The 13,851-nt window shown below is 42.6% G+C and overlaps 2 protein-coding genes across 6 annotated transcripts in view; one reads left to right on the forward strand and one right to left on the reverse strand.

The window, feature by feature from the left end:
* Positions 1 to 2,026: 2,026 nt before the first annotated feature.
* rps15a (ribosomal protein S15a) lies at positions 2,027 to 9,645 on the reverse strand. 3 transcript variants are annotated; one of them, XM_080207041.1, is made up of 5 exons: positions 9,565 to 9,645; positions 8,538 to 8,675; positions 7,103 to 7,182; positions 6,654 to 6,739; positions 2,027 to 2,156 (listed from the first exon to the last, which is right to left on the reverse strand). In XM_080207041.1, exons 2-5 carry the CDS (start codon positions 8,668 to 8,670, stop codon positions 2,063 to 2,065), a joined length of 393 nt encoding a protein of 130 aa, XP_080063167.1. In that variant the 5' UTR covers positions 8,671 to 8,675; positions 9,565 to 9,645; the 3' UTR covers positions 2,027 to 2,062. The 3 variants fall into 3 exon arrangements, with proteins under 3 accessions (XP_080063167.1, XP_080063169.1, XP_080063168.1); XM_080207043.1 differs by lacking the exon at positions 9,565 to 9,645 and adding an exon at positions 9,473 to 9,493; XM_080207042.1 differs by lacking the exon at positions 9,565 to 9,645 and adding an exon at positions 9,437 to 9,457.
* Positions 9,646 to 9,693: 48 nt separating this feature from the next.
* Positions 9,694 to 13,851, forward strand: part of LOC145355136 (uncharacterized) — a 38,490-nt gene continuing 34,332 nt past the window's right edge. The window contains exon 1 of one of the 3 annotated variants that reach the window (XR_013888925.1): positions 9,694 to 10,169. Coding sequence is in view for 2 of the 3 variants with exons in the window: in XM_080207044.1 (XP_080063170.1) it covers positions 10,094 to 10,169 (76 nt within the window). In the remaining variant the exon portion in view is untranslated. The remainder of the gene's footprint in view (positions 10,170 to 13,851) is intronic. The other 2 variants (XM_080207044.1, XM_080207046.1) reach the window with 2 other exon arrangements.

The following is a 13,851-nucleotide window of genomic DNA, read 5'->3' on the forward strand; positions in this document are numbered from 1 at the left end:
TATCAACGATTATGGTTTGAGCATCTTTAAGAGTTTCAGCTAAAATTGTGCATTGGATGCGACAAATAACTCAACACCCCAGTGTTGGAAATGCAGTCTTGGCTGATGTTACTACTGGAAATCGCTAACAGCATTGTGGCTCATAGAACCCCTGCAGTGCAGAAGGCCATTCAGCCCATCAAGACACTAAATCATACCCAGGCCTTATCCATATAACCCCACATATTTACCCTGCTAAATCCCCCTGCCATCAAGGAACAATTTAGCACAGCCAATCAACCTAACTTACACATAGTAAGGAAACCCAAACACAGGGAAAATGTGCAAACTCCACAATTACCTGAATCCAGAATTAAGCCAGGATCCCGAGTGCTGTTGAGTAGTAATGCAAAGCACTGTGCCACTTAACATCACATGGACTGCAGAGTTTCAGGAAGGCAGCTCACCACCACCTTCTCAAGAGCAACTAGGGGTGGGCAATAAATGCTGGCCAAGGGACGCTAATTAAAAATTAAGGGCCACGATTTAAGATTGCATTGGGAATTTATTTTCTCCCAGAAGCTTTTAGACACAGAACAGTGGAGACTGGCCCTTGGAATATATTCCAAGGCCAAGTTAGACAAGATCAAGAAGAGTTTGCCATTGGGAATGAACAAGTGGAGTGAGCCCACAATCAGGTGAGTGGAATGATACAACAGGCTTTGAGCATTAACCACCAACATCAGATCCTCATGTTTGTGTTCCCATTCAGGTCTGTGCCTTCTGGCAACCACTGACCTCAGTACAACAGCAGTGAAACTTAAATATACTGAAGGAATGCAAAGTATATAGTTCTTAATAGTTGCAGGGCTTATCGTATGGTCTTCTGGTCACCTCACTACAGGGAGGGTGTGGAAGCTATTGAGAGGGTGCAGAGATTTACAAGGATGTTGCCTTGATTGGGAAGCATGCCTTATGAAGATAGGTTGAGGGAGCTAGGTCTCTTCTCCCTGGAGAGACGTAGGTTGAGAAGCGACCTGATAGAGGTTTATAAAATGTTGAGAAGAATAAATAGGGTGGATTCTCAGAGGCTATTTCCCAGGGCTGAAATGGTCGCTACGAGAGGGCACAAGTTTAAAGTGCTGGGAAGCAAGTACAGAGGAGATGTTAGGGGAAAGTTTTTCACTCAAAGGGTGGTGAGTGAGTGGAATTGGCTGCCATCGGTGGTGGTAGAGGTGAACTCGCTGGGGTCTTTTAAAAGACTTCTGGATGAGTATATGGGATCCAATGGCATTGGAAGTTACAGATAGTTCTATGGCTTGTTAGGTATAGATGTGATCGGCACAACTTGAGGGCTGAGGGGCCTGTTTGTGCTGTAGTGTTCTATGTATCTGAAAATGAACGCCTCCAGGGAGAAAAGTCTTTTGGATTTTCCACATTGTAAAATTGCAATGTTGGTTAATAGCACTAAATGAAAACAGCCATCATTTAATAACTTTCTACAGATACAGTGCAGGGCATCCCCTAGTGGAATATGCTATCCACTGCACATTTACACCTCAGTTTACAGCCACAACTTTACCATCTTGCCCGCCACAGATCTGGAGCAAACAAGGGTCTGACAATGGAAACCTTGACCTGGGGTGGGAATTTCTGGTCTTGCCTGTGTGAGGCTGTAAAATCCTCCCCTACGTTCCATCCCCTGGGTATTGCTCTTTCAAATAATTGTTGGTGGCTTCAGTCACCCTCTCATCAGGAATGCCAGAAAACCCACTGAAGTGATGAACTATAGCAACACCTTTACCATGATCACATTAGATTGAATTTTAAATTTCAAATTCAATTCTTTGCAGCAATATGGCTCAAGGGGGATTACTCCTGTTCCTAGTTCGATGTACAATCAAAATGAAAATTCTCAGCAAGCTCAGAAAAGCAGATGTGATTCAGTGCATTTCTTAACTACATCTGCAATGTGTTCACCAGACAAAGATTCCCCTGCTTGTTCTGGACATTAATCCCCAGACTGATTTAAAAAGACAAAACAAAATAGTTTCAATGTTTTATTATAGACTGGTTTCATATTTTAGAAAAAGAACCCTAGGATTTTTCCTCCTGTATGTTTCCGTTTGGCCTCTTCATGGTCCATGATACCAGCTGAGGTCGTTAGAACGATGTACCTATAATTGTAAAAAATTTTATTAATTCCAGGCTGAATCCTTCACCACTTTAAACTGACATTTCAAAACAGAAAATAATCATGGTTTAGCTACATGATTATCCAAGATAAGTTATATTAAAACTAACAATAGCCATTATAGAATCTAGAATTAGATGGTTGATTGTATTTTTGTATAGAAGTGTCTGCAAAGCAGGCTTTAACCATTCTGCAAAAGCAATCAATCGTTGGTACTGTTCACCATCATCCAATAGAAAAAAGATTCCAAACGGCTTCGAGAAAAGATTTGACTGAATCAAGTTAACAAAATGTTATTCTTCACATTATAAATTTCCCTGCAAACTTTTATGCTGCAAACTGGATTCTAAGTTCAGGTGTACCCAAAACCCTACATCACTCAATTCTATTCTGCAGACAGCAAATCTTTTTCATCTACTTCAAAAATTGCAGACAAATAGGTGTACAGAACCCGCTCAGATTGTGTGACTGAAACAAAGTTCTGACAATTTGTATAATCTTCAGAAAGCCATTTAAAGTACGCCCAGTGCGACAGTCAGTCCTAATGAAACAATTAACAACATGCTCAATACTGAAAGTTCTTAATACTCACTCCGTTAACCAAAAGGATTCACCTCAACCAGAATATTACTAAAATAACTGGAATTTTTAGAATTATAGCTAGTTTTCCTGCTTTTCCATTAAATTTAACAATTAATCCTCAAGTATCGACAATGCATTCACTTCTCAGTGCAGCCTATAAGACTGCTATGCTTGATTTGTTACATGTAGTATACAGTGAAAAGTATTGCTTCTTGCATGCTATACAAAGCATACTGTACATAGGGGAGAAAGAGGGTGCAGAATGTAGTGTTGGTCATAGCTAGCATGTACAGCAATATAGATTCAATACAAGGTAGCTCTATTCAAAACTGATGGCAGCTGTTCTTGAGTTGGGGTGGTACATGATCTCAGACTTGTATCTTTTTCCTAACATTATAACAACATATCCAATAAATTAAGATTGAAGCTACTTTACTCTCCCCTTCAGGATGGAAAGCCCAGGCCTCAAGGGATAATTTACAAACTTCTCATGTCCAGTTCAAAAGGTCCTTACGTTGATTTATAGCATTTAATATAGGTCATCTACCTTGACATATGTAGATGTCTAGTCAAGAGGGAGGATCGTGTACCTTAGAACAGCATTCAGATCCGAGATTTCCAAGTTAGAGTTTGAAAAAAGTGGCAAACTAGTGAGATTTTGGATTTAATAGATTGTCTATTAATTCTGCAGTTCAAGTTCAATCTTCCAATTCCAATCAGTATAATCTGCAAGTATTTCCTCACCATAGTGGCAATGCACTGGACCAGTAAATCCAGATACACAAGCTAGTGATCTGGGAACATGGGTTCAAATCCCAGCTGGTGGATTTTGAATTCAATAAAATCTGGAACTGAAAGCTGGTCTGGTGACCATGAAACTACTGGAAGTCTCTGGTTGAATATAAGTAATTTAGAAATGCCCTTTAGAGCAGGCGATTTGCCATCCCTCGTTTTGTCTACACACCTTCAAACCGCACAGTAATGTGGTTGACTCTCCTCTGAAATGGCCCTGACAAGCCACTTGCTCAAGAACAATTAGGAATAGACAACAAATACTGGCTCTGTCAGCAACACCCACAACTACAAAGACACCTTCACTTAAAAGTATAACCAGAAAGTGTGTATTTCTGTCCCTTGATGCTCAAACACTAGTTGTAAATAAGATCACTGAGCCTAGAGTTTTTTTTATTTTTGACAAAATGAAGTAGTAACATCAATGGATCAGTACCAAAGGACAGTAACTGGTGTTAGACTTTGCTCCAGAGATGCTTTCTTAAACACTAGCAGACATTAGAAGAATATCAAAATGAGTACTCATTTCCAATGAGCATTAATGAAAAGACAAACTGTGAAACTTTTTTGTCTTGCACATATCAGGATAGACAAGAATGCCAAATTTCAATAGAAATAATTATTCTGAAGAGGAAAGGGTGTAGGTTGGGCTCAAATGAGGAATGAATCAGGGAACTACCGTCCCCAATGCCTTGCTTCAACTCAAAAGTGGTTAAATGCTTGGACATATCCCTTTTGTCTGCAGCTGACAGATTCCTGTGTACGAATAGGTGTAAATTCCAGTAAGCATAATGAGCCACATAGCATCTTACTGACCATCTCAAATTAGCAGTTAGCGGACTTCTTAACACACAATTGTTCAGCACAAGCTGTCCAATCACATCTAACATTAGACATTGTATTCTAAATTCAAATTATGGCAATTATTTCCAAAGAACATAAAAGGTTAAATCATTAAGTGTCTAAGAGGATGAATTTCTTCAGGGCATCAACAAACGCCAAGGTTTTCCAGGGGCTTTTGCAACGAAGACCCACAAAATACTCAGACTTGGGAGGTATAACTCTCGTCAAGGACAATATTACACACCCAATACAATTAGAAATAGTAAATAAAACCACACAAAGACCAGGATAGCATATTACATAAAGAGGTAGAATGTGCACCGTAAGCAGGGATATCTAAAGCTGTATCGACACAAAGAACATCACTGATAAGTTTATCTTTTTGTCTACAATGCTAACTGATCCAGACTTTGCTGTTCAAAAGCTTAGTTTGAACAAGTGAATGCCAAACAACTCTGGAAACAGAATAATGCACATCATGGTGAAGGCATTTCATACCCATTGCCTGGGTTAAAACAGCTGCAGCTCCAACCATCTATCCAAATCCAGTCTAGCTGACCAAACATGCAATCACCAGAAACCCAGCAAGCTGCTTCATTGCCATTACCAATACCCTGACAAATGGGAGTCTGGAACAGGAGGTAGTGAGGGGCCAATGATTTCAGACAAGAGATGAGGAGGAATTTCTTCACTGAGGGTTGTGAATCTTGGGAATTCCCAACCTCACAGGGTTGTGGATGTATTTAAAGACAAGATAGTTTGGTGCTCCCAGAATAGAGGAATATATGGGGAAATAGGAGAAAAGATTGAAGCCTGAGATCAGTCTTGATCATCCTGACACTTCTGTCTTCTGCTCTTATGTCCAACAGCACTAGTCATAGAAGTTCACAGCATGGAAACAGGCCCTTTGGTCCAACTTGTCCATGCCACTGTTTTGTTTTGAAACTCCAAAAGCTAGTTCCAATTGCCTGCATTTGGCCCACTTTCCTCTATATCCATAGTACCCATGTAACTGTCTAAATGTTTTTTAAAAACAAAATGCTACATGCATAATTATGTATACTTGAGAAGCCTAATTATAATAATTATCAAAACTGAACAGTTCAACTTATTAAAAGTTTGGGATCGAATCCTCTACACATCTGAATCAGCAGCAGCAGTTCCCCTCATTTGGAGAGGGGGAGGAACATCAGATGTTTGGGCAGAGCTCTGGCAATAGTTGGGTTACTATAGCAGAGAGGAGAAAAGGTGGGGCAGGGGCAGGAGCTGCTGAGGGAAGGCACTGCAAAATGGGAAGTAACCAAAAGCACAAATCATCACTCAGGCTGATAAGAGAATTAAATCCTTGGATGTCAATGCAGAAACTTGCTACGACTAAGGGAATCTGTTGCACCAGCTACCATAATCCTGGGTCCACTATTGTCTGGAAAGTTGCATGTAAAGTTAATATCGGAACCCAGGTAGCTGGAAGATACTATACTCGGAAACACCAATGAGGGGAACCCAAGGGGTTCTGCAAATGAAATCTCCATATACTGAGGTGACAGGAATTAAGATTCTTCAAATTGACTAAAAGGAATATTCTCAGTGTAACTCAACCTAATTATAAAACAAGCTCTTCATTCCAGGCATCCTCTCCAAGGCCAGCACATCCTTCCTCAGATATGGAGCCTAAAACTGCTCACAATACTCCAAATGGGGTCTGACCAGAGCCTTATACAGCTTCAGAAGTACATCCCTGCTCTTGTATTCTGCCCTCTTGACATGAATGCTAACATTGCATTTGCCTAACTGCCGACTGAACCTGCACGTTAACCTTGAGAATTTTGAAAAATGACTCCCACGTCCCTTTGTGTTTCTGAATTCCTAAGCATTTTCCCATTCAGAAATTAGTCTATGCCTCTATCCTTCCAAAGTACACAATGTCACTGTTCCCCACTGTATTCCAGCTGCCACTTCCTTGCCCACCCTCCTAACTTGTCGAGGTCCTTCTGCAGAGACCAGATGATCGAGTTTAAAACAGCACATCTTTCAATATCATCCAAACATGTTATGAAAGTCAATGTCAGTGACTCAGAATATCTACCAAGATATTCGATGAGGCAGAAATACCAGTGTTGGGACTGGAGTGGGCACAGCAAGAAGTGTCACAACACCAGGTTAAAGTCCAACAGATTTATTTGGAGTCACAAGCTTTCAGAGCAGCGCTCCTGTTTGACATTAACCAGGATTTTCTATATTTAAGAATCTATATAAAACTTACCCAAACTGACGGGAAGGCAGTAGACTATTTTGCCACCTTTCTAGTTCCTTTACTTGAACGTCAAATCTGGGGCTAATGACACCGCACTGTCAGGGAACAAAAACAATACTTTAAATTAGATTACATTATAACACATACCTAGCCTACACTAATTTAAATATCTGATTTATCCTCAAATCATCATTACAGGTTCAGTTCAGCGTGTTGCTGCTTTTAGAAGGATGCTGCAAACAAATTAACCGCCATTAAGAGATGGCAACAAAAGCAAAAGAAAATCTGAATGAATCAGGGAGGATGAAATATTTCAGCTTATGTCAAAGATTTTGAAGTGAGCAGAGGAAGGTGAAAGCAATTATATTTCCTAGGACAAGCACAGGAGTAGTCTGAAGTTATGGGAAGAACAGTACTCTACAACTTAGTGAGCATACACTGAATTTTCAATTCTTTACCTTGTTCAGTCTGCCTGTGAGATTAACAACTATTTTCCCACCTCTATGGTCATCAATAATCTCAAATTCTCCAATGTATCCTGTGAACAAAAACACATCTTAGACAAAAGAAATCATCCAATACCTTGTAAATATTCTCCAAATGAAAGATTTGTATCAAGAAACAAACACAAACACCTTCCACTGTCCTATACAAAGCAATGCTGCTGCAAGAGCAGGCCGTCACCTTCTCCAAGGCAACAAATGCTGGCCTAGAATCATAGAATTCCTATAATACTGGAGGCCATTCAGCCCATCATGTCTGCACCAACTCTTTAAAAGAGCATCCTGACCAGGCCCACTCTCCTATCCCCATAATCATAAATGTTTACCCCACTAATCCCCCTTTGAAGTTAAAATTATATTTATTAGGCACAAGGGAGGTCTTGCTGCAGCTGTATAGGGCATTGGTGAGGCCGCAGCTGGAGTACTGTGTGCAGTTTTGGGCGCCGTACTTACGCAAGGATATTTTGGCCTTGGAGGGAGTGCAGAGGAGGTTTACTAGGCTGATACCGGAGTTGAGGGGGTTGAGCTATGAGGAGAGGCTGAATAAATTAGGCTTGTACTCGTTAGAGTTTAGAAGAATGAGGAGAGATCTCATTGAGACGTATAAGATGATGAATGGGATGGATAGGATAGAGGTGGAGAGACTCTTCCTGCTCAGAAAGGACAGTGGGACTAGGGGGCACAGCCTCAAGATAAGGGGGCGGGGGGGGGGGGGGGGGGGTTTAGAACAGAGTTGGGAAGGAACTTCTTCACTCAAAGGGTGGCAAATCTCTGGAATTCTCTGCCTGTTGAGGTGGTGGAGGCTGCCTCGCTAAATATTTTTAAGACGCGGGTTGATGGGTTTTTGACAAGCGACGGGATTAAGGGTTATGGGGAGAGGGCGGGAATGTGGAACTGAGCCATGACAGATCAGCCATGATCTTATTGAATGGCGGGGCAGGCTCGAAGGGCTAGATGGCCTACTCCTGCTCCTATTTCTTATGTTCTTAAGTAATCTTACATTCACACTACAATGAAGGTACTGTGAAAATTCCCTTTGAACACCAACAGACAATTGAGCATGGCCAAGCCACCTAATCTGCACATCTTTCGGACTGTGGGATGAAACCAGAGAATTCATGAATGATTTTTATTTTTAAAAAAGTGCACAATGTCCAATCTAAACAGAGTTTGCAACACTTTAGGTGGACAATTACTGAATTGTAAGATTTTGGTGGTGTTAAGATAATGGCTTGAGTTTCATCAGCTGCAGCAAGCAGCTCTATCTTCATTGTACCAATGGCACATCCCAAAGCCTCATCATTAGAGGAGGTAGGTGCTCAATAGCCAGCACTAACATGATGCTTTCTGTACAACTCAATGACTAAAACAGGATGAAACATTATCTCACCATGCTTCATCATTACAGTCAAGAATCTCACGATCACTTTGGAGCATGGTCGGATGAGAACCTGGCGTTTTCCACGTTTCTCTGCATTATTGATACTTGTCAGGGCATCGGCAAGTACGTTCATGCGCACCATGATGCCTGAAAGGAAGGGAGCAAGTTAGAGATAAAAGCAACATACTGCAGATGCTAGAATCAAAAACACAAAATGCTGGAAAGCCTCAATGTCTGACAGCATCTGTGGGGTGAGAATAGAGTAAAAAGTCTGACAACACCAGGTTTCAGTCCGATTTATTTGATAGTAAACTCACTAGCTTTCGGGTTAGTCCCTTCGTCAGGTGAGAATAGAACCAACACTGAGTCTGGGCAACCCTTCAGAGGGGTTAGGCTCTCTCCTTACAGATGCTGCCTGACCTGTTGAGATTTTCCAGCATTCTCTCTTCTGATTTTAGGTTAGAGATGTTGCTGGGGCATTTGACTGGTGCCCAGCCCACAGCCAACTCTTCAAGCCCCAGATGTGGCAGAGACAGATTGTACACACCCCCACCCTGCAGGGGAAGCCAATCACCCTGTACCCCCAGGGACTGCCTGAGGTACAGGGCAGGGAGAGCTGCAGAGGCAGGAAACCCAGCAGGCTTGTACACCAGCAGACAATACAGCTGTGACCAGCGGTTTCCGCATTCCCCCGCTCAATACTGAGGCCAAGGAGAGGGAGACAGCCGTCTGGAATAAAGGCATTGCCCAGCCCTGCAACCGGTGCTTTGAACACACCCGGGGCCTCCAACCCCGCTCTGCAGCCTCCCCTCTCCTAAATGAGCCACACCAACTCCTCAAAACCGGGGAAGGGGGGGGGGGGCACAATCCAGCACTATGTTTACACGGAAAGCACTGGAATCACTCGCTAATAATCCCATCGGACGGATCCTCACATCACATACTTCAAAGGAAATGGGATCAAACAATGTCAGAGGCTAGGATGGCGCGGATATCGGGCGGACTAAACCCCAATCCCGCACCGCCAAAATCTTACCACTGAGTCAAGATGGCGAAAGAGAAGGAAACACCGGCCGTGGAGCCTGATGGGGCATTTTCAACTCTCGCGAGGTTTCGTCGCCCGGCGGCAGTCCAGCGGTCCTCCAGGCGGAGGAATGGATCACCGATCTCATCCACCCGCCCGATCGACAGCTCCGGCGCGATTCACCAACAGACCCAGTAACATAGCAACGGCGGCAGCCTAGGCCTCAGGCCTCTCGGGCGCCGAGAGAATGCGGGGCTGGCGGAGGGAGGAACCCACACGGAGGGTGTAAGGATAAATATAAAATATAAAATCATCCTCACGGCAAACCTCTTCCCCCCAAAACTCCACAAATCTTCCGATAGTTACTGACAGACTTCCCCAAACACTCTGCTTCCAGATCAAACTCACTCACAGCAAGACGCAAACTATTGCAATTTTAAATAGAAGTTTTATTTTGTTCCCTGGATCTAAATTCCTGTTTTTGTAAATCACTGATGATTGGTCATTGAGGTGGAAAGGTTTGCAGAGTGGGGAGGATGAAATGACAATTGCAGCCCAGGCAAGTGTGAGGTGCTTCATCCCCACAGGAGACAGGACAGACACACCACTGGTGGAAGGTAAGACAGTAAAAAGTCTGACAACACCAGGTTTTAGTCCAACCTATTTGTTTGATAATAAACTCACAAGCTTTCAGGGTTAGCCCCTTCGTCAGGTGAATGGAGAGTTCTGGCCTCAGACAGAGCATATAAAGCACAGATAGTTTACAGATTACTGATGAAGGTAAGACACCCACTGAGGTCGAGAAACAAAGGGGATTTGTTTGCACTTCAGTCCCACGCTCCTGATCTACCGACACCTGGCGCAGAGAGGGGAGGGGAGGGATGGCGACCTCCTGGTGAACCTGCTCTTGGGGCTGGCGAAACTTGTTATTAACAGGTCCAGGCAGCGGGTGATCGAGGGGGCCGTCCATCCTGACTGTCTGCCCCTCTACCGCGGCTACCTTCGCGGCCAGGTGTCCCTGGAGAGGGAGCGTGTGGTGCCCACAAGCACAGTTGAAGCCTTCCATGCCCATTGGGCACCGCAGAGGCTGTGGTGCATTACAGACCCTAATAATCACATTATGATTTGATATTTTAAATTTCCTTTGTACTTCTGTTCATGTTGTTTCCCCTTCTTTTGGGGAGCTACCCCTCTTTGTCCCTGAGCTAACCTGAGTTAGTTTATTTGTTTTGCTCCAAAAGAGGAAGAAACAAAGAGATCAGTGAAAGAAGGAGCAAATTTGTTATGGGTTTAAAAGATAGATATAGAAACTAGAAGCAGAAGTAGGCCATTTGGCCCTTCAAGACTTCTCCGCTGTTCATTTTGATCACAGCTGATCAGCAAATTCAATATCCTGATCCCCCGCCACCCTGCACCCCATATCCCTTGACCTGTTTAGCCCCAAGAGCAATGTCTAATTTCTTCTTGAAATCAGAGAACATTTTGGCCTCAACTACATTCCATGGTAGTGAATTCCACACATTCACCACCCGACCAGCAGCACAGTGGCACAATGATTAGCACAGCTGCTTCACAGCACCAGGGACCCAGGTTGATTCCTGGCTTGGGTCACTGTCTGTGCGGAATTTGCAAATTCTCTCCATGTCCGTGTGGGTTTCCTGTGGCTGCTCTGGCTTCCTCCCACATTCTGAAAGATGTGCAGCTTTGGTGCATTGACCCCGAACAGGCGCTGGGCTGTGGTGACTAGTGGAATTTCACAGTAACTTCATTACAGCGTTAATGTAAGCCTTATTTGTGACTAATAAATAAATAACTAAACTAAACCTCTGGGTGAAGAAATATCTCTTCACCTCAGTTAGCCTTATCCTCAAACTATGACCCCTAGTTCTGGACTCTCCCACCATCAGAAATATTTTTTCTGAATCTACCCTGACTTTAAAATAAAATAAGTAAATGTTGGGAGCTTATTTCCAGGGGAACAAGATATAAAAGCAGACAGATAATGTTAAATTCATGTCGTGGTGACAGGTTAGGCGGTTTGGCCGAGCTGCATTGTCCCTTAGTGTCCCAAGATGTGTAGATTAAGGGGATTAATGGGGTAAATACATGGTGTTACAGAGATAGGGCCTGGGTAAGATGCTCTGTTGGAGAGTCGGTGCAGATTCAATAGGCCGAATGGCCTCCTTCTGCACTGTGGGGATCCTGTGAGTATGAGATATCAAATGTGGATTATGTTGGGCATGTCATTCTGGTTTCCATACAATGAAGCACTGAGGTTAGTGCAGAAAAGGTCTGGATGCTACCAAGGAAGAGGATGCAATGGGATTGTGCAAACTGGGGCTTTTGTATTGAAACCAGAAGTGTAACTCTGATCAACCTGTCCAGGCCACTCATTTAACTCCTCACCCAAAAACCCAACACACAAAATTGGAATATTTTTTGATGTTCTATTAAGCATCATGAAATTGCCCTTAATTGTCCTTTAACTGAGTGGTCAGATGATTAATCAGATAAAAGATAATAGGTTTGCAGACATTGTGCCTGTACAACAGGTTCTGCAATCAAACTTAGAGTTGCAGTACTTCTGCAATATTGTATGGTTGTTCTTTTTTGCGTCAACAGTTTAATTCAGCGCTCATACTTTCAAACTGTTTTCTGTTTGTCAGGATGGGAGCAGAGTTGAAAAGTAAGCATGCTTGTTCTGATATTATTATTTCCAAATATATATAAAAAATATTACAGGAGGGTTTTGTTTTTGATGTGCTGGATGTGGATAAGAAAGTTTGGGGCCAATGGATGGGAATGCCAAGAATTTGTTAGGAGTATGCTCCCTGGTATTCTCTAACTAGGCATTGTCATAGTCATTACAGTGCAGAAAGAGACCATTCAGCCCATCAGCCAATGCCGGCTCTCAGTAAAGCAGTTCAGTCAGCCCTGGTCTACACCTGTATTTCTGCAGGTTTATTTTCCTCAAGTGCCCATTTAATTTCCTTTCAATTAATTGATGTTAGAATATAGAAAAACTACGTCACAAACAGGCCCTTTAGCCCACAAGTTGTGCCGAACATATCCCTACCTACTAGGCTTCCTATAACCCTCTATCTTACTAAGTCCCGTGTAGTTATCCAAAAGTCTCTTAAAAGACCCTATCGAATCCGCCTCCACCACCACCGCCGGCAGCCGATTCCACGCACCCACCACCCTCTGAGTGAAAAACTTACCCCTGACATCTCCTCTGTACCTATCTTTCACCACACTTACGGGCGTTAAGTTCCAGGTCATTGTCACTTGTGGTGTAAAGAAGTTTCTTCCTCACATTCCCCCTGTATCTCTTGTCCAAAAGCTTAAACCTGTGTCCCCTAGTCCTTGTAACATCAGCCAATGGGAACAGCTTCTCCCCATCTACCCTATCCAAATCCATCCTAATCTTATACGCCTTCTCCAATCAAACCTTGTCTGTAAAATCCTTGAAACCATTTTGGTAAATCTCTGTATCCTCTCAAGGACCCTCACATCTTTCCAGTGCTGTGGACTAAATAAGCTTGCATACACAAGGCTGACTAAAGATCATCAAATTATATAACTAGACATTGTCAAAGTCTCCAATAATTCATTATTATCTGAAGGAGCACTTTTAAAAGAACACTTTTAAAACTTCATTTTCTGGGCCAGAGGTTAATTGGCAGTTATTAATAATTATCAGGCAATTTAAGGGACACTTATTCTGTAAAATACTGGTCTTAACTTTGTGTGGTGAGTTTAATAGAAAATGATATACACTGATAACAATTTCATGAAAGTCAAAGGGGGATTATTGCAATGCCACTTTCATAAAGTGCTTCAAATTGTCTAGCAACTTGTGGTGATATGGAATTCACAGAGAAACCTTCTTTGCCACAAGATGATAGATGGTGTGCGTCATTCACGTACCATTATTATTCCACAAGATTCTGGCCCAATAAATGTGAAGTGCACGTATCAATGAAGTGATGCTGTAATTTCATCTTCTGGTTGACATTCTGAATTTCAACCTGCCCTAAAGTCTGACAAGATAACTTATCTACAACAAAAGAAGCCAAATGGCAGGAAGATTCATTTTCTTGTTGATGGGATTTAAAGGATCCACAGATCACCTGAAGAATCTAGAGATCATCTGAAGAATCTAGAGATCATCTGAAGAATCCAGAGATCTCCTGAAGAATCCAGAGATCATTTGAAGGATCCACAGATCATTGGAATTGACAGATTAAATTATTGTCTTTTTACTCAGTTGCTGCCATTATAATTATAAAGAGGCTA

Source organism: Carcharhinus amblyrhynchos, chromosome 18 (genome assembly GCF_965287045.1).
Source record: "Carcharhinus amblyrhynchos chromosome 18, sCarAmb.v2.hapA, whole genome shotgun sequence".
Classification (NCBI taxonomy): domain Eukaryota; kingdom Metazoa; phylum Chordata; class Chondrichthyes; order Carcharhiniformes; family Carcharhinidae; genus Carcharhinus; species Carcharhinus amblyrhynchos.

Coding starts and splice junctions, on each gene's coding strand:
- rps15a (XM_080207041.1), bottom strand. CDS start 8,670: ATGGTGCGCATGAACGTACTTGCCGATGCCCTGACAAGTATCAATAAT. Junction 7,183..8,537: donor GACTGTAATGATGAAGCATG/GTGAGATAATGT, acceptor TTTTGTTCACAG/GATACATTGGAGAATTTGAG. Junction 2,157..6,653: donor CTGCCTTCCCGTCAGTTTGG/GTAAGTTTTATA, acceptor TTACAATTATAG/GTACATCGTTCTAACGACCT.